This window comes from Aricia agestis, chromosome 21, assembly GCF_905147365.1.
Source record: "Aricia agestis chromosome 21, ilAriAges1.1, whole genome shotgun sequence".
NCBI lineage: Eukaryota > Metazoa > Arthropoda > Insecta > Lepidoptera > Lycaenidae > Aricia > Aricia agestis.
The window spans coordinates 130,081-151,454 of NC_056426.1; the positions used below are offsets into that span (position 1 = coordinate 130,081).

The 21,374-nt window shown below is 41.2% G+C and overlaps 1 protein-coding gene across 4 annotated transcripts in view; it reads right to left on the bottom strand.

Annotated features, from left to right (window-relative positions):
* LOC121737781 (actin-binding LIM protein 2) overlaps positions 1-21,374 on the bottom strand; it is a 102,704-nt gene that overhangs the window by 7,885 nt on the left and 73,445 nt on the right. For 3 of the 4 annotated variants that reach the window (XM_042129478.1, XM_042129474.1, XM_042129475.1), the window contains exons 2-13: positions 12,019-12,179; positions 11,414-11,532; positions 10,241-10,428; positions 9,116-9,336; positions 7,751-7,915; positions 6,965-7,036; positions 6,433-6,604; positions 5,590-5,717; positions 4,893-5,004; positions 4,297-4,436; positions 3,475-3,554; positions 2,716-2,846 (exon numbers count right to left, since the gene is read on the bottom strand). In XM_042129478.1, coding sequence (XP_041985412.1) covers positions 2,716-2,846; positions 3,475-3,554; positions 4,297-4,436; positions 4,893-5,004; positions 5,590-5,717; positions 6,433-6,604; positions 6,965-7,036; positions 7,751-7,915; positions 9,116-9,336; positions 10,241-10,428; positions 11,414-11,532; positions 12,019-12,179 — 1,689 coding nt within the window. The remainder of the gene's footprint in view (positions 1-2,715; positions 2,847-3,474; positions 3,555-4,296; positions 4,437-4,892; positions 5,005-5,589; positions 5,718-6,432; positions 6,605-6,964; positions 7,037-7,750; positions 7,916-9,115; positions 9,337-10,240; positions 10,429-11,413; positions 11,533-12,018; positions 12,180-21,374) is intronic. The other variant, XM_042129477.1, reaches the window with a different exon arrangement.

Sequence of the window (21,374 nt, forward strand, 5' to 3'; positions counted from 1 at the left end):
ACATCCAGAAGAAATGAAATTACAAATCACCCTCAAACCTCTACACAACGCCCCCATTTTTTTCTGGATCCCACACCACTGTAGACCTTCAGCGCCCACAAGGGGGCGCTATCGCCCACTTTGGGAAAGGCTGACTTGTTGTCCTGGATGTTATTTATTGTTGTACTGGATGTTATTTATGTTGTGATAAAGTCCCATTTTTACACATACAACCCCATTATGGTATAACATGCACATGCTCGGTATACATACACTACATACACTATATTACTATGGAATGGCATGCGTGACATAACAAGCGCATCACCGCACGACTGAGGTTGCCATATTTATATTTACAGCTGTCAACGAGAAATTATATTCCAATTTCCAACCCCCTCACAAAAGATCCACACTTTGTATATAATATCTAATCTTGTAATAAAATAAAATAAATCTTGTAATTTGTTTGTCCTTGTCTGATTCGTCAAAAAATGTTTGCAGAAACAAAGACAATACATTCTACTTTTAACATCTGTACAGCTCAACAAGGCTTTAATAATAATAATAATTTTTGCATTAATAAAAATAATAAAACTTTAAATGAACGTGGCGAAAAAAGGAACTAACGCTACCATCATACAAAAACGTAATTTTTGACAGTTCTTTACCAGCAGCACTCCCGCCCACGTTCATATAAGGCCTTTTCGCACTGTATACGCAATGTAGATCTTTTTATTTTCATTGGTAAAGGTGATTTTGACGTTGAGTTCAAATTAATGTTGAAAAAAAACATTTTAAACCCAATTTCATTATTCAAATAATTTTAGCAAATATGGCAACATATCATCGCAGCAACACAAAAAGCGTTAGCGCCCGAGCTCCGCCTCACACTCCATGTGACGTAACTCCCCTGTGACGTCACGTCACAACAAGTATGACGTCACTTCTTACACTGCCGCCGAAGATCTCGCTCCAATAGTTAGTACACCCGAGGTGGTATAGTACGGTCGAAGAGCGTGTAGAGTTTCCTACCCTGACTTATCGCTTTGTCTCTTTCACTCGCACTTGTATAGCATTCTGAATAAGTATAATTTTATGATCATAACAAGTGAAAGACGCAGGCGGTCAATCAACGTACGAATTTCTACCCGCTCCGCGACCGTACTTAAGGTTACATATTGTTATTGCGTCTCATGTAACAATTTAGATCAAGAACAAGTGGGTATTATTCATGTTATATTCACAAAAAGACGCATCAACTGTTGTTATTGAGCAGTAGTAAACATCCCTTTTAATCAAAATATAATTAGTAATTTTGCTGTTAAAAATATTTTCATATCAGCTACATTGGACCATACTTTTATAATTGAATCATATTTATTTTTTTATAATTAAAAATTTATAACATAGCTTTTACAGTATGATCAAATGAAAGATTAGAGATAGCCAATTCTTTTAGTATAATTAGTATAAATAAAACTGCGGTGGAGGCACCAGCGCAAAATACTGAGAATCGGCAAAGTAAATGTCATGACGTGGTGCGATGACAGAACATAGACATGAGGTGATGTACTACAGGGTAACTACTATACGACATTTGTATCCGCTTATTTAGTACATATTTGTCAATTGAGTTTAATAGTTGAAAATGGATGTCAGTTTTAATTGACAACACAAGAAAATAATGTGCACGTACACGCAAATACGTATGTGCACGCAAAATGCTTACGTATACGCACGCAAATACGTACGTAACGCGTACGCACAAATGAACATTTTTCGACTCACCGTCATTCAAATTGTACGTAAACACTGTAAGTAACACACACGTCAGTCTACGTCCACACATCGCCCAAATACATGAAGTCATTTTACATTTAACGTAACTTATGGTCGATCACATCAGCTTTTAAATAGATAAATTCGATAAAAAAAATGATTCCATTTATTTTGTCCTATGCTATAGATTAAACAGTTAATTAAAATGACTTCAAATATTTAAAAAATATATTATTGACTTATTTAGTAATTTTATTCCCTTTAAGCTTGAAATTGTGCTCTTCTATTTGTATATGGTAATCCTTCTCAGGAGCACAAAATATAGAACAATATTTCAAGCTTTGTTAGTTCTTGTTAGGTACACGTGTAAAGTGTTATTGCAAAATGATCTCTCAATTGAAAGTGCTTCATTGAGCTTTATTGACGATAAGCGTTTGTTATACCTAACGTTTTATAGTCGTCACGATAAATCGTTAGGTGCGCAGCGGATTTTAGTATATTTCGGCATGAGAAAGTGTTGATGTATGTTGTAAGGTGTTATAGTATTGTTGCAGCCATCTAGTTAGATTGGCCATGCAATTCGAAACCAAGGGCCGTTATTAAACGGCCCTTGGTTTCGAATTCTATTAAGAAGCAGTCTAAAACTAAATTAAACAGTGTAACAAAAAGTCCTCGACAAGGAATTTCCTTATCCGAGGTGACGAATGAACTGTCAAACGACGGCGTTTTGTTGAAATGACATAATTTTGTAAGTTTGAGTCGAGTGGAGAATATTTCAAGGAAACGACTAAGAATACGGGTATATTTAGTATTCTTATAACATTTACGATTTCTTGTAACACGAAAACGGCCTAGACTGACTGACTTGTCAATAACACAAGATGGCTACAACATAGATAATATCATAGTGATATGTATGTGAGTAGTGTTAAGTGACACGGTGGTGGTATATACCGTTGTAGGGCGGCGGTAGATGCTGGGGGGCGTGGTAGTGTGTGGCCCGCTCGAGCGAGCGCGACGGGGACGCGCCCACCGGTGACGAGTAGCGGAGCCGCGCGCCCGCCTCGCGCGCCGCACTCGGCGTTCTGAAACACGTGTACGCCAATATAAACTTTTTGAAGTAAAACTTAGAAAGAGAAAGTAGAAGTAAAACTAACACACTGCGACTTTTAGCAGCGATGCAGTCGCGCGTTTTTGAAACGCGCGATAGCATCGCGACACTTGCAATTTTTGCATCGGTGCTGTCGCGCGTAAGTATCGATACAGTTGCGCGTTAGCATCGATACACACGCACACACACACTGACCAAAATACGTTCACCGCACTTTCGCGTCATGGATCACGTTAACATCGATACAGACGCGATGCTAACGCGATACAGCATCGCGATTGCATCGATGCTGCATCGCGATTGCATCGATACTGCATCGCTACACCGCTTCTGCATCGCTACTGTATCGCGACTGTATCGATGCTTAAAGTAGCGCAACTGTGTAAAGGTGGACAATTTGCGACTGCATCGATGCTGCATCGCGACTGCATCGATGCTGCATCGCGACAGTATCGCGAATGCATCGCTGTTAAAAGTCACAGTGTGTAAGGGGCCTAAAGCACACGTTTTTTTAAACAGGTGACAGAGGCTTTATTCAAATCTTAAAATTTTTACGCACTTAACCTATAGTTTTATAAACTTGTAACTATTGTGTATTGTACCTGCTCGCATTTCTCGGGTCGAGGTTCTGTTTTTTCCACTGCTGCAGTTTCTCACGCTCCTTCACTTCTTTTAGGAACACCTGTAACATAAGCAAACACAATAAAAAAAATATATAAAATATAACCTCTTTTTATTTCACTTAAATATATACATACATAAATGTATTACACACAGAAAAGTAGTGGGGTTTAAAGTCACCATATTATGCAGTGCGTCCGTTCGAACGTACAACAGTACTTCTAAACAGCCGTTCCGTAAATTTTGGTAACGTATTTTTAATATTCGCTACCTCTCCTCCTAACCACGTGTCGCCAGAAGATCTCGTGACAACATACCCCCCCTTAATGTAACGTTGTGCCAGAGTAAGTGACACTCGCACCCAACTCGCGTAGATTCGCCCGTTTGTTTGAAGTCGAGGTACTCGTTAGTTCTGTCTACAGAGTAGACAGAACAGCTTGATTAGTTTGCATCTCTTTCTATCGTTTTTTTTTGCCGCTTCTCATGCTGGCCTAAGCTCTAAGAGCCAGTCCACACGGCGCGTTGCGTCAGCGTTGCGTCGTCGCAGCGTTGCCGTTACGTTGTTTTACATAAAAATAACCAAGGTGTTCACACGGCACGCTGCATCGTGACAGCAGAGCGCAACGCACACTTGAGGGACAACAGCTCTCGAAACGAAGCGGGAGGGGGTGTTGACGTTAAGACTGCTTCGTAATAACGCTGCGATGTCGCAGCGCCCGTGTGGCCGGCTATGCGTCAAACGGCAGCGCTGCGTCGACGCAACGCCGACGCAACGCACCGTGTGGACTGGCTTTAAGCTGTACCTGCGCGATGCCGCTGTCGATCTTGGCGAGCTCGTCCTGCTCGCGGCGCAGACGGGCGATGTTGCCGGCGTCGCCGTTGGTCGCGGGTTCGTCGTCGCTTTCAACGCCGCGGTAGCTGTCTGACCAGCGCCGCCGCCGCTCTGCCGACGCAATATTCATTAGCTTCATTATTACAGCATACAAAAATTTTGACTGAGTGACACAAAACAGCCCATTATTATGTAACTGTGATGAATACTAACTTCATTGTTTAGGGTCACAGTTTTGATGTCAAAAGTCAATTTAAAAGTATAAACGTCAAAATATTCACATAACAACATTTTAAATTGTATTTAAATTAATAAGTAACTTTGATGAATTTAATTCATGTTCATCAAAGTTACATAATAAGGGGGCGGTACACGTACACACGCTCGCATATGAACGTACGCACGAGCGTACGGTACGTATACATTTTTTTTAACAATATATTACGTCTCTCGACGTATTACTTAGATATGCAGTGTCTTCTCTGAGTCTACCTTTCTAAACATATTATAATGTCAAGAATATACATTGTACAGACAGTGTGATGAAGGTGTGTGTACGCAACTCACCGGGGTCGGTGTAGGGGTAGGGCGGCGCGGGGAAGTCGTCACACTCGATCTTGGATTTGGTGCCGGGCGGCGGCTTGTACGCCGACGGGTAGTGAGACAATTCGATCGGCTCCTGAAATAATAACGTACGTGCTGATTATTATTAATTATATTATGTAACTTACAGCTTGCCAAAAAAAACTAAGGCCAATTAAAAAACACAGTAGACCAGCCTTTTAATGGTGTTTTATCATTTTCAAATAAGCATAATGTCAACGTCTCAAGACACTGCAAAATTGTCACCTTCACTTAATTTAACAGTCACTACGCATTCTGAACTGGTTGATTTTTTTCACCTTGTGTCAGAAAAACCCAAATATCTTACGGAACCCTATATTTTCCAAAATAAAAAGTAGCCTATGTTACTCGTAAATAATGTAGCTTTCGAATGGTGAAAGAATTTTAAAAATCGGTCCAGTAGTTTATGAGCTTTTGACACCAATTTTGTTGACATCGCGCGCTATAAACTGAAGTCCACGCGGACGAAGTCGCAGGCAACAGCTAGTATAGATAACATTTTTAGTGATGTTTCGACTGAGTTAAAACTTTAAACTGTCGCCATCTTAATTCCTCACTTAGTTGCCTTTCTGACGGACGCTTGACAAAGTCTCTTATCGTAACAGCCATTATTTCGCGGCAGTATACCGCTTAGTCGTACCTCGTTGTTCATGTGCGGCGACTTGGGTCGGGGCGTCTCGGTGCGTATGGAGTCGACGAGCACGCACATGCCGGGCCGCGACGACGCCTTGCTGCCCGCGCGCGAGCTGCACCGCGTGCTGCCCGCCGCTGAAACATTTTATTTATTTACAGTTATTAGAACGGGTGTCCCCAATTACATTAATTAACCTAGAACTTTGTTTGTGTTATTACTTTAAACTTGTGGACTGTATAAGAAGTTAGATGTAAAATTTAAGATAAATAAAATTATTACGTTTTTAGAAGAATAGATGTTGCGTCCATTGCAAAGGGACGAATATGAAGTGAAGTTGACATTTCAATCTTGACAGATGACGTCTTGGATACTTGTGTTTGCCCATTTAAAAAAATTAATAACCGTCTATGATTACTCTAAATCGCGGAATCGCGTACAACTTACACATTATTAATACGCAATTAAAATAAAACATATAGTCGAAAACTCTAATGAAATTAACCAAATGAATAACATATACCTTATTGTGCACAATCACAGTTACACAAACATAAAATGAAAACATAATATAAAATAACGATAGTGTGTACACAAATACTGCCTTTTTACTAAATTATAATTTTCGTAGGAATTTATACAGTGCTTGTATCTATTACATATTGTGTCAACACTTGAACAGTTTTCGTCGAAACCTATTCGATTTTTGTAGACATTCGTTTTCGTAGATATCTGTACAGTTTTTGTAGACACACGTACAGGGGGCGGTCCGCGGGCTGGAGGGAGCGGTCCGCGGGCTGGAGGGGACGACGCAGGCTGTATACGGCTGTCTCTCTCGCACACGGTACTCACAGGGCGGGCGGTGGAAGTGCGGCGAGGCGGGGGGGCGGTCGGCAGGCTGCAGGGGGCGGCGCAGGGGGGCGGGCTCGCCGGCGAGGTAGCTGTACGTGGTGATGCGGTGCGGCGACGTGTCGCGCCCGTACTCGCGCAGCACCAGGCCCGGCGACGTGCAGCGGTAACCGTACTGGAATTACACACATACATGTCAGTGAGTACAGGGTTTGATTGTGTGCATAGCATTGACAGCTTTAACCAGACTATATAAGGATCGATCGATCGAAAAATACCCAGTTACTCACATGGAAAGTTCTTTCTTAGTGTAATATTGTTGTGCATAAAATAAAAGAAAATAAACGCTATTGCTATTAATTGTAATTGAAAATAAAAGTTTAAATACGGGGGGGATAAAAATAAAGCAAAATCAAAAGCCAAACAGTCTTGTTATCTAACAAATTATAATGGCAAAACTTACATAAAAAGTCTCTAACTTCAACAAGTCTGTTTAACATATCAACATAAAAAATAAACAAGTAACACAACGGACCTTCCTGTTGAGGCTACTGTAGGGGCTGCAGTAGGAGCCGTTGACGCTGGGCGTGCGCGAGCGCAGGGAGAACTACAACACAGTGACGTCACTACTGCGTGCACGCACCGGCGTACGCGTGTGCGTAAACGCGATGCGTGTGCGTGCAACAACAATCACTTATACATTAACATTTTGGTTTTGAACTACATTTGGTACAATTGGAATATTGTAAGAAATGTAGATTGTTGTTGCATGCTTTAATGTAATGAGGTTAAAATAAAAGAGTAACCTGGAAACAAAAATAAACGTAGTGCATAAATGAATCAAAATAAAATAAATGGACAAAATGGCTTCTAGCTTTGAATAAAAAATAAAGTAGCATTTACTACAGGCTCTGCGATTAGGAACTAATTATAATCGTGTGATTACATTATAATATTATAATATAGCCTATATTATTACTCACACATACACAATATATATGTGCGTAATGCCTACACTATACATACATGCGTACACGCTCCTGCGTACACTTTTGCGGTCACACCGGTGTGACGTTCTCGTGTGTGGTGTTCTAACTTAAAATTTTAGAAACCCACAAAACATTAAAGGTCCATATCAGGAGATCGGCAAGTCGGGGGCGTATCTAACAGCAACTTAAGGTCGTATTTAAGAGCAACTCAGGAGCGTATTTATCAGCATATCAGAGGCGTGTTTGTAATCAACTCAGAGGCGTATCTACCATTTCAGGGGCGTATCTAACAGCAACGCAGGGGCGTATCTAGCATCAAGTCAGTGGCGTACCTGTAGCTCGGAGGAGGCGCGGTCGAGGGTGTCGTGGGGGGCGGGGCCGCAGCGGGGGTGCCAGATGGCGGCGCCCTGCAGGAACATCTCCTCGCCGTCGCCGAAGGGGTCTCCGCACTTGCTGCAGCGCGCGCACGTCGGGTGGAAGTGGTGGTTGTCGCCAGCCTGAAATTAAACAGATATACAACAATCAATAGATGCTATAAGCCGATAAATGAAGACGGTTAATGTGTTGTAGATGTATGTAGACAAATAGATAAAACTCTTTATTGCTAACAAACAACTTAACAAAAAATGTATAATGTAACTATAATATGTTTCGAAATTATTTAAAATTCCGCCTTATTGAACCTTCAATTCTAGAAGAGTTAAACAACAATTTAAATCAACGGCAAGCCAAAATTATAAATATTTTTTAATTCTAAGAATGTTTAATTGGAATATGCATCCACCAAAAACTTGAAAGTTATCTTACACAAAACTTGGAAACAATGAAACCATGGTATTAATTAGCCGACCCATTAATGTCGAAGCATAGCTCTCTCACAAACAGTGAGCAATTAAAAACGCACAATAATGGTAAGGATAGCTTATTGGGTCATAATGCGACCTCCCCCCTTCTTATTGCTTCAATTATACAAAGCGCCGACAACGCTGCATTCACTATACAAATAAGAATACTTCAATGGAGTAAAACCCAAACAGAAGAAAATACACCTTCACAACTTCTAATAAGGTCTACTTTAAAATAACAAGGGATAAAAGCACGGCTAAAAATAGCTTAAGGAATATAAACTCTCAACGCTAAATATTAGGGTCCAATTTTGTATATCGGAGATATTGCATAAAATGACCAGCGGCGTTTTCAATACGATTGCGTTAAGGCGAAGCACTTATCGTTGATGATACAACTGCTCACAAATTGCTCATATTACAGTTTCCTTTTGCATTCGTAAACAATCGATTATGTCGTTCTTTATACTTTTATCCCTCGACTAATAAAAATGTTCACACAACGGGTAAATTATAATATTAAAGTGTTTTGTACTTATCTGTAAGCGTCTGTATACACAGTGTGATTCTCTTAAACTATTTAGTATTTAGTAATCTTTCGTAACAGGTTAAGATTTAGAAAATTCATCAAATGAATTTAAATTTGGCTTTAGTCAGTTAATCTAAGGGAGAAGCAAATCTAATAATCCATACCGTTCCACATCCGAAATTGAGTTCTTATTATTATTATACGTTTCGCCTTTGCTACCTCTTGACGCGCAACTAACAGCGTGTGCGTTGGCTTGCTGACCTTGGATCCTGTCCTATGGTACAGCACATCCAGCACACTGCCACTGCCGCAGCAGTACCCACCTGCAGCACCTTGCCGGAGATGTACCGCTGGCAGTAGGCGCAGCGCACGCCGTACAGGCGCTGGTAGTCGCGCTCGCAGTACGGCACGTCCGCCCGCCCCATGTACTCGCCGCGCAGCACGCACCCGCACTCGCCGCACGCGAAGCACTGCGGGTGCCACTGCCGCTGCAGCGCCACCAGCGCCTGCCCCTCCGACAGCTCCTGGCCGCAGCCCGCACACTCTGAAAACACCAAGCCAGTTTAATTAAAAAAAGTACATCTTTCCCCTCCTCTCCCAAACCGACAACGTTGGGGAAACTCCCAATTCAACGAAAGGTAAATGAGCCAAAGATGAGGCATAGCACCGTCGTCAGCTCCCAAAAAGACAAGTTCAAAATGAATTCAACTATTTGGGAGTTACAATGCCACAGACAGGAGAGAGACGTCAAAAGCCCATGACGATCGTTTGGAGTCAGCTGAAATGAGCTCACATTCAAGATGCTGGCTAGAGCAGTCAAATTGTAACAACAAGCGAGGACTGTGACATAAAAGCACCCTGGAAGTAGTAATATTCCCACAGTAACGCGCAGTCTAATCCATAGCGACGTTTTATGACACACAAGTTCAATTAATCGAAAAGTGTAGAACCTCTTAAGTGGCACAATTGTGATTGACACGAGCTGATCAGCTCCGCGCTCGCCCTTTAGCGTTCCCGACAGCTGCAAGGGCCTTTTTATCTTTTAATCATACAGTCGACGCTTTAACTAAACTCAAGTGCTGGCTTATTGGAGATGACAGGGTAACATTTTTAAATATCACTGCAGTAAAACTTATAAAGTGTTGAAGTAAATAAAAACCGCGGGTACTCATGTCGGGTAGCCAACATAACGTTCTCTCCCTTTTATATATGGAGAGCGGAGAACTTTCTCCTTTTAGGCACGAGGGAAACTTAAATTATAACCAGCAGCAAATAAGAGTTTCAATTGACTGTAGGCGTCACAGTACCTAAAACATACCGAGACATAATATCCTTTAGCTTCATACTATCCTCGTCTTGCTACCATAATTTACCATATAGGGACACTTTTCCGTTTCACACAGGCCTACTGATTCATCTTGCCTTATAGTCTCAAAGTAGGTACTCACCATTAGGATCGGGCTGGGTGGTGCCGTTGTCGGTGGGGGCGTGTGCGGGGGGCGCGGGGTGGGGCGGCGAGGCGGGGGAGGCGGGCGAGCGTGCGGCGCGCGCGGTTGTGCGCTGCGGGCCGCTGCACGCCGCGCACACCACCTCGCTGCCCGTGTACGTCACCTTCTCGCCGGAGGGGAACGCGCGTCTGAAACACAAAATATGGGAGGTTATAACATGAGATATATAATATCGTTAAGCCGCTTCTGGAACACAAGAAAGTAAGGTTACACATGAGGCATACAATTATTAGCAGCCTTCTAGTTCAGACGCCCAAGTAAGGCCAAGATTGAAGACCAAGAAACTGTATAACTACAGTATATGCAGGAATCTAAGAAGGAATCGATTCTCATGCCTCGAATGTTATTTCGATTGCATACTAATTAACAAGTTCGCTAGCTGAAGCGCACTGAAGCTAATCCGATTTGGAATGGAACTAAATGAAACTTTGGGTCCCGGAGAAGGAGGTGTACAAAATAATTTTATTGCCGAAAAATGCGCCGTGACAAACGAGTTTTGTTGTGGATAACATTTAATTGCAAATATGCGGCGAAGCTGACTTGGCATCATTTGCTTTATTTATGGATCCTCGAAAACAATAACTTTCGATTACCAAAATAATCCCTTGCATCATCATAACAATACTCAAGGTCACGCTGCAATTGTTTATTGTGATGACATGATGTAACATGGCGCACAGGTGTACTCATTAACAGGTGAGTCATCTACACGCGTGTCCGATCACCGATGTGGCGCTGATCACATCTCTATTGTATACAAACACATGTTGCGTAATCCGCTCTACTACACTAGCGGCCTTTAGCAAACGATTTAACCAATTTGCGAATATACTTATAGAACTAGTTATGTACATCAAAATAGAATGTTAAAGCAAATCCTCATTATAATTTAGAAACCAGTTATGAGATGATTAGAAATGATTGGGTGACCGACCTACGACACCCTTTGTAAATCTCGGTTATGGCTCTCTTGTAATATGTAAGTCATATTACAAGAGAGCCATAACCGAGAAATGAGGTTGCCATTGTGCAACCGTAGAAATGTTTGGACGGACCTTGAACCTTTAAAGCATTAACGTTATTGGTCAATAAACGGTAGACAAGCTGACGTACCTGCATCTGGCGCAGGTGAAGCAGCGCTGGTGGTAGGTGTTGCCGAGCGCCGACACCACCTCGCCTTCCACGTATTGGTTGCAGGCCGCGCACCGCGTACCGAATGCGCGTTGGTAATCCTGGAAAAGGTATCGCTGGTAATTCACAGAAAAGGCATACTTACATAAGGATAAAACTCTTAAAACATGCTATTGATTACTACAACGAAGAGGTATTTTAAGATCTTTACAAGGCCTTTGATTATGTTGCACACAAACACACACGCATACAACAACTGTCCGAAAAAGCTGCCAGTACTGTATACCATATTATTAGCCCCTTACCAGTAGCGCAGCACTTGCCCATAAACTCATGTCCATCAAATAGTGTCCTATTCACACAAGCATCGTGGTTTACGGAGTCTTACAAGGGCACACTTTTGGGACGTTTTTAAGTGAAATAGTAATTGTTACACTTTATATTTTAAAACGCATAATATTTTGTTCGAAAAAAAAAAGAGCGCAATGTGTTGGCTACCGACCATTAATTTTTGTATTAAAGTAACCTTTATATTAAAAAACTATTATGAGAACAGCATTCTTCCCGATATTATTCCTGTATAATACCTGAGGGCAGTAGTAGTGTCCGTCCTTGGCGAAGAAGCCGCCCTTGGCGAGCGAGGCGGAGCAGGCGCGGCAGGTGAAGCAGGCGGTGTGGAAGTACTTCTCGGACACGCGCAGCACCTCCCCGCTGCACTTACCGCCGCACGCGCCGCACACCACCTTGCCTGCAACGGGAGAATATCGTCAAACACAAGTAGTAGTTAACTAGTTGCCAGTCAAGTTATATGTATCAAGGGCTGTTCACATCGCAGCTGCAATGAAAGCAGCAGCCGTCGTTTCGAAGATACTGTGGTGCAAAATGTCAAAGGCCAAGCGGCATGCCGCTTGCATTGTGACAAATCGCCTATTTTTTTTCAACTCCGCTGTCGAAATAAGAAATAGCTACTTGACCAAGTTTCCTAATATATCTGTAGTTTACACAAACCACAGCCCTACAGATCGTGAGCGCTTCAACGTTTCATCCGATGGCTAACAATTCCCATCTGCGGGTGAAACAACACATCTGTTGCGCTGAATCATCACAAACTTAGATCTCAATCGGAACACGAGATCAAATCGTAATAGAAATAATAATTGAAACAAGGACCAAGGTTGGTTTGTGACTTTAACTTTTACATACGCACTCAGAGACGTTTAAAAATGATTAAACTTCAATTTATTGAAGAGTTTGACGGATAATGTATGGGGCCTATGTCAAAACCTTCATTTAATTACAGATAAGTAATTAACATTCGTCTCTGAGTGCGACATTTAAAGAAGTACTCGCAATTATTGGCACTCAACAATGCAACCGGAATATTTTTGAGCCGCTTTTTATTTAAAGAGGAATATCTTCCCACGTGCAAGTCTGCCGAGAATAAAACAAAATGTCTGCCGACTGCCTGTCATCACTCATCAGCCGGCATCCTTTCACGCATTAACATCGCGACGAATATGCCATCCGCCATATTATTTTATAACCACATAACCTCCATCATCCATGATTGTAAAGTTGACACGGAATTTTAGCTTCTCCTCCTTCGTCTTGTTATATTTTGTTTTTTATTTTACTTTTTTTTTAATTTATTTTTAAATACTATGACGTAACTATCAAATGACTTTAATGTATGTTTTTGATTTTACTGTTAAAATATTATGTTAAAATGTGTAATAAGATCTTTTAAAATAAGACGTAGTTACTTAAGGCACGTTGCATGTTAATTAGAATAAGATCTAAAGAAAATGTTTTGAAATAATAATTAGACAATATTTCCACGCCAATGAGGCAGAAATTTTGATACCATACATAAATATTAAGAACCATTGTTAAACAAATTTCCTGGAAATAAATACTATTCTATTCTATTCTATTCTATTCTAAATATTATTTCCCGGACCGGTTTTCACCGAAAGTCCTGGAAGATTAATTTCGTCCGGGCCCAGTTTTGCAAAAAATGTGGTAGCATCGCTTGCGTCTCTACACCTAGCGTCGGTTTGATTCTCGCCATCCGCATTATTACACCAAAAGTGATGGAAATGTTGAAAGGTTCGTAGTTGGGACGATAGCCAGATGATTGGGTTCGACCGGCGCGGAAGCCTAACGCGGCTTATGGTCGAGGCGATGTCTGCTGACGTGGTGCGGAGGGGCGGGGAGCGTTGATGATGATTGTTGTCCAGAAGGATGCGTGTTCTTGTCGGTAGTCAGCAATTTAACGTTGTCAGTGGCGGCCGAAAAGACAGCATGCTCGGTCAGGCCGAAGCCTACTGACGTCATTTCAGAGGTTGTATATAGATATATACATATTGCCGTTCTCCGAAACTTCGATAGCGCGATGCAGGATTGTTAGGCGAATCGTGGGTACCGCCACTCTGATAAAATCAAAGTACATTTCTGTTCATAATGAGTTTTCAGCAGACTACTTTCTGAACTTGATGCCGCCGCTAGCCGATGCGGATCATCTTTAACTCTTCTAAACTGGTAGCAGTTTAGAAGAGTAAGATGATCCACATCGGCTAGCTTATAGGTACATAGAGTTGCTACACTACTCTCCCTTTCTACAGGGTGTAACAAAACTAAATGATAATGCTTTAGGATGTGTATGGGTCGCCTATATAGAGTTCACTGTGAAAGTAGCAGCTCTGAAAGAGCAACATTTTTTGTGATTTGTATCATGTATGGCAAGCGCCCGCTTGTCATGAATTTTTCCATAGAAGGGTGAAAAAAGTTACTCTTTCAGAGCTGCTACTTTCACAGTGAACTCTATATAGGCATTATCATTTAGTTTTGTTACATTCTGTAGAAAGAGAGGGTGCTCTTCTGTAAATCGCTGAAACATCATCGTTGGCTTCAAATATGACCGCATGCCTGACTCCTGCCCAACGTGTCAGCTAGTAATTGACACACGCTGACGAGGCGTGAAAACCGCACACTGCGGTTAGAAAGCCCTGCTGGTAATGCTTGTTGACAATTAACAATTTCTCAGCATTGATGAAGACTGGACGAATAAGCGCAATATACAGAAAGAATTTTTAAACAGTATCCTAGTAGTGAATATAGTCATGATAACCTCCTTTTTTGAAGTCGGTTTAAAATAGGCAACTTTCAGCAAATAGCACCTCTAAATCGATTTTTATGAAATTAGAGTTGGCCGGGAAATACGTACATTGACGTATTTCCCGCGCGATTTTCTGATTCGGCAACATGCAGTAGTTTTTAACTTATAAGTATATGTTATACTTACCCCGCGTTTCATTTAGCGTTAAAAACGATCAAAACGCTCAAAATAGGAGGCATTTTGAGCGTTTTGATCGTTTTTAACGCTAAATGGAACGCGGGGTTAATTACATAATATTGGTTATTGTTGTCTGTCCGTCCACTGCACCATATGTCTGGTGGAACGCGTCAGGTTTTTTAAGCAGAAGTGACTCACTATATTCCAGAGCAGTTTTCGTCAGGGCTACCACAAGCTTCATATTCTCCAAATAATATCTACCATTCTCACAAAGTTATGTATTATGCTTTGATCTGCCAACTGAGTAACATAAAATTGTTAGTTTTGTGACTTTTCTGATGCAGCAGATTGTCCTTGTAATAGCTTATCATCAGGTAAACCCTCCTATTACAACCCAATTTTTCAGTATTATGATCCAAATTTCTTGTGGTTGCAAAATGATTCATCCAAATCAAAAAACTTTTAAATCACAAATGTCTTATGATTTTTATCACAATCCATACTTCCAACCCATACTAATATTATAAAAGCGAAAGTGTGTCTGTTACCTCTTCACACCCAAACCACTGAACCGATTTTGAAAAATATGACTCTTCCTGACATCTATTGGCGAATAATAATACTATTTTGTCAGCAACTAATTGTTTTAACGACCAGCAGATGGCGTTATTAAGTAACACGAAGTCAATGAGTGTTTGCTATACCGAGCAAAGCTCGGCCATCCAGGTACTTATCATAAATGTCTCGTGATTTGTATCATAATACCTCTACATATAAAGTTAACTAATTTATTATGTACTAACTACATAGTACATACCCTTCGCCCCAACCCTAACCAACCCTTCCACTCCTTAACCGGACGTTTTAACGCGTCATTAAAAACGCATCCGACTTAATGAAGTGGAAACCCCAATTCGGCGAATTACTACAAGGAGGACTACACTTAATAAACATGGAAGATACAGTATAGAAAAGTTACCACCGATTATATTAGGCTCATCAGTCAACACGTCAGTACTAAAGTGTTTTAAGTGTTGTGTTAAGACGTCTCTTCACGTTGGGTAATAACTAATAACAGTCGACAACCATGCGAATTCGCGACCAACATTAAGGAGCTATCTACAACATGCACCATCAACGTCGTCCAGAGCAATTCGAATGTGTCCCTCTACACGTACCTACATGTCACCTTTATATTTTGTCCAACATGGGCAAACGTGTAGTGTAGAGGCCGCATTCAGACATCACAGTCTGGAGAGCAATTCGAATGAGTCCCAACTCCCAACGACATGTTGCCTTTATTTGTCCATCATGGGCAAACGTGTAGAGGCCGCATTCAGTAGACTGTATCACAAACCGTAAAATGTGAAGCGTGCGTTATCACAAGTCGTTAACTAAGTAATCAAATTACCAAATTAATTTTTAATGTAGCGGACTTCCACGTAGCCGGCGCGACTCTATTATCAACTCGTAAAAGTAATATATCGTTATGGTATAGCGGAAAACGAGCGGGTAGATCACTTGATATAAGTTACAATGATACTCATACGACGACTCGACGTTCAGAAAACCTTGTCGAATATAAATTACTTTCTGAATATAAATTTTGAAATTTTAAAGGTTTTGTCTATTTTCTTTAGATAGGCACTGAAGTTACAGTAGTACAAGTAGACATTAATAAACTCGGCACTAGAACGAAATAGGTGACCTTTTCCGTGGAATTTAGATTTTCGCGCAGACACCGAATCGGAGTCGGTCTTCTTGCCTTTGGCACATTGGAAAAATTCACGTAACAGACGAGAGATAGAGAATAGTTGAACCCTTATTGGTAAGAGTGCTAGTGTCTAACGTAGCCAGTTTAGCCACACGTCTATGAATGGCTAAGCGGTACGGGCTACCTACGGCGCGCGGCGTCAGACGGAATGCCGGCTAACTGCTAAGTATAGCCAGGTGGTCTGGCGCGCGGCCAACTGGAATTCCACACTCCAGACCCGTCACGACGACACCACTTGCACATACATACATACAATGTTATGTACCATCGAGGAAATTGATTCCTAGAGGCAGTTGACGGACCTACGTCATGTGGTCGGCTTATGTCAATTCAATGTTAGCTATGATCGGTCGGCTGGGTTTGACAAAACACAACCAAATCACGTAGGTCCTCCATCTGCCTACGAATCAACTTCTCTGATAGTACATACATAACATCATACACATTAGTCTCTCTAATTCTCCTTCCCCTTCTAACGCTCATGAATTATTAATTTCCTATTAAAATTAAACTAGATGCCAGTCGTCAGTCGCGTATTTCGTTGTGCCGAATTTCGTCAATCGCGCGAGAACCGTAAATTCCGCAACAATAATTATTATCCTATGTCCTTTTGCGGGGGTTTCCATACCGAATTAAATCGGCCGCGCGGTTTAACCGTAAAGAAGTAGCGAAATACTGATAGACAGACCGACACACTTTGAAAATTGTAATATTAAGTAAGGCTATATAGTATAGATCATAGAAGTTTTTTAATCATTAGATATAAGTTCTACATTCTATCGTATACACGTTGAAAACGTAAAGCCTTCTAATTGGCAAATCATAATATCACACAACCAGACCCTCTAGCCAAGTCGTTTTGTCTATCGCTTCTTTATAGAATGGCCGATCAAAATGTATGGAATTGACTTATAGCGTTCCATAAAATGAAGTTGACGTTCGAAGCGTGTAATGTCAATTCAATACATTGCGATCGGCGATTCTATAAAGTAAACGGTCTTGGCTAGAGACTCAGACCATTATAATCATTACTATCAGTCAGTATTCAGTAGTGACATGTTTTGTCTGAGTCATAGTATAATAATAATAGCTCCCACACCGGTTTCGGTGACGGTGGCCGATTTCATTGAAACCAGGCCAGCTACGCAGGAGTAACTTTATAGTGCCCAAGTGTGTGCGCAGTACACAAGAGCACTCTCTATTTCTTTACTCTCATAACCCAGTGGGACGGAAGACCGACACGACCGGCGGGAGATCAGGCGCAGGACCGACTTTTTACATGCCCATCCGACGCATGGATCATCTTACTTGTCAGACAATCAGCTGATCAGCCTGCATTGTCCTAACCAAACTTGGAAATAACATGTTTCCAACGCGGGAATGGAACCCACGAGCTCCGAGTCAAGAGCCGCGCTCTATACCACTAGACCACGGAGGCGTTTGAGTCATAGTATAATGATACACATAGTCACACATCATCTCACATAACATATATATTGCTATTGATAGAGCTATTATGTGTTTTTGTGCGAACACAACACCACGCCGATTAGGCTCGCCGCACGAGTCTCATAGACAACATACTGTGTAGAGCTATTGTTATATTGAGTGATTGTGGTCGATGTTGATTAACATTTAAGACTACCGTCTTTTCATACAATTATTATGAGAGAACTCTACATATGCATTTATATCTATTAATAACGAATGTAGTAATTGTTATGTTTTTAAGAATTTATTCCAACTTTAAAGCCTAGTAAATAAATAAATGAAATGAGGCTTTCCAGTACGGATTGACTAAAGTCAACCCGGGGTTAAATATCATGTTATCTATAAATACGCTAAACAACTGTTATAGTGACGACAATATAATATTATCATTACACCAAGTTTAATCCAAATCTGCGCAAAAGGTCCCGAGAAAAACAAATCATTGAACCGCAGCAGTAAGTAACAGTAACAAATAGCTACCATACAGAACCGTACGCGATCACTATGCAGCTATGGTGAGAGTGAAATGCACCAATTAGCCCGCATTGACTTAATTATGGGTACTTTCGCCGCGCAGAACAGTTTATAGCTGCAGATTATTTTACGTGGTAGAGCCATGCTTCGGCACGAATGGGCCGGCTCGACCGGTGAAATACCACGGGCTCACAGAAAACCGGCGTGAAACAGCGCTTGCGCTGTGTTTCGCCGAGTGAGTGAGTTTACCGGAGGCCCAATCCCCTACCCTATTCCCTTCCCTACCCTCCCCTATTCCCTTCCCTTCCCTACCCTCCCCTATTACCCTATTCCCTTTCTCCGAATCGAAGGAAATGACATATTTGACATATTTAATTCCATCGAGCCGGCTCGAAGCGAGCCTTCGAGCTGCCAGTTTTGCGGTCCACACGGTGGTTATTGCTCAATTTGAAGTAAAACTATCGAGCAAAACCGTATGTGAGTACTTAGCATAAACAGATTTTGACATAAGCCTCATACATTATCTGTCAAACTCCTGAAAAATGAAGTTTAATCATATCTGAGTGCGGCCGTATTCCGTAAGTAATAGAATCCCATTATTTTATTTGGGGTTAGCTAATAAAAACCTTATTTTCTTCAATAGACCACTTCATTATAATAATCCGGGTGTTCACTGTCATTAGAAAACATCAAAAGGGGTTCTTAATGCCAATACAGTTTAAGAAACCCTGCAACATTTCTGACATTTATCCCGCACCGTCATGCTGTCATCGACCAGCATTTGACACCCGACCCGGTCACCACATCGCGGCGCGAGGCAGGGGAAGGAGGTGTGACAGGCCCCCCCCCCCCCCCTCCTGGAGGTGAGGGGGGTCAATTGGCAGTTAGGTGTAATTGCAGCGATGTAGGGCGCCGGCGTGGGCGGTGCACTGTGACCTGGTGGTATGAGGCGTCAGATGTTATCACCGCACGTTGCATACCACTGCAGAGTGCTTAGTCAAAATGCATTCGCCAATTGCGATGGCGAAGTAAGATGTATTTTTTTTTTATATAAAATTAGGGGGCAAACGAGCAACGGGCCACCCGTGGTTAGCAACTACACTCGCAATAACAGAAGAGTTGCAGGTGCGTTGCCGGCCTTTTAAGAGGGAATACGCTCTCTTCTTGAACACTCCTCGTCGTCGTATTGTAGTTTGGAGGTGCTGATCGCCGCGATAGTGTCACATTTCATAGTAATACCAATTAGTTGTTTCATTATACCGAGACTGCAATGAAAACAAATCGAAATCAAATATTTCAACAAAAGAATCGGCGTACAGTATATCGTCATTAAACTAATCATTCTTATTACTGTAATCGTAACTGTAGAGCAAATAAGAAAAGTAGAAACCTCTTTTAAATACAAATAGTAATATTTACCGGATAAATACTGCTCATTACAGCTCTACTTTCTTCAATATTACATACATTTATAGTCGCTTTTCCTTACTTGGAAAAGTATTCATTATACCAATTCATAAAATTAAACTAATGATAGTACTAAAAACTATCTTGATACACCTGAACGGCTACGGTTAATAATCCTCTACATAGGTCTTTGCATAACCAGGCCCTTTTGCCAAGACTTTTTCTTTATCGCTTCTTTATACATAGAATCGCCGATCAAAATGTATGGAATTGATATAAGCGTTCGTTAAAATGACGTTGGCGTTCGACTCGTCTTATGATACATTTTGATAGGCGATTCTATGTACATAAAGAAGAGATAACGAAAAAGTTTTGAAATTCAAAACCGGTTGATTGCAATTTTGATAGCGAAGATATCAAAAATGTATAGGATTTGACATAATGCAAGCGCCATGACAGTTTAGCGACGCGTTATGTCAAATCGCATAGGTACATTTTTCAAGTCCAACTTCGGTATCAAAACTAGCGATTGCATTTTGACTTAGGTACCTGCAGTCTACTTAAGTCAAAACTTGCAACCTATCGACCTCCCATCTTCTACAAGTTCCGACCTTAATCACTGATTATCTTTGAGTAGTGCGATTGTCTCAATCAGTAGTAGTGTAGCGGTACATAACTACATAATACTGGGCTCTATGTAGTATGCCGCAGCCTGCACTGCAGAGCTGGAGAATTCTGCAGCGGGGGCAAGAGGTCATAGGGGTTATTCGCGATTCCCGTTCGACTTCAATCCGAACACTATTTCCTATATTCCATACTATAGTATGGAATATGGAATATGGATCTACAGAAATAGTTTTCGATCTACAGAAATAACTATAGTTATAAATGCGAAAGTGTGTCTGTCTGTCTGTTACCTCTTTACGCCCAAACCGCTGAATCGAATTCGATGTTTGTTCGATTCGAATTTTGTCTGGAGATTTGAGATTTTGAGTTTTGACGAAAGTTGCGGGCTTCAACTAGTTGGCTAATTTTTGGGTAAGTTGTTTGATTCAAGTCGTATTGAAATCAGTCCTCAAGACGCCTTCAAATATGTGTTTCATACTCTGGCAGTAGAGTAATATTCTCTGTCAAAAGTATTTCTTCATTTTGGCTTCACCGTCAGAAAAGAGGCTAGACTTAAACCTCCAACATGGCAAATATCATCATATTCCTCGTTTTGTCTTCTCAACATTTTTAGTCATTACTCACATCAGATGTACCTGATAATGTCAGTAACATGCCAGTAACTGTGTGGCCCACAAACTGGCACATAACGGTAGCGACGGTAGCCCGTAGTCCAGGATCGTGTGATACACATACATAATAGAGAACACGGGTAGACATGCAGTGCGAGTCATAAGGAACATAACCCAATCAAATATGGGAAAAAAATAGTGTTAAATGTAAAGTATTTTCTATTTTATCTGTATGTTTTAGTAATTTAAAATTTTTGTATTATT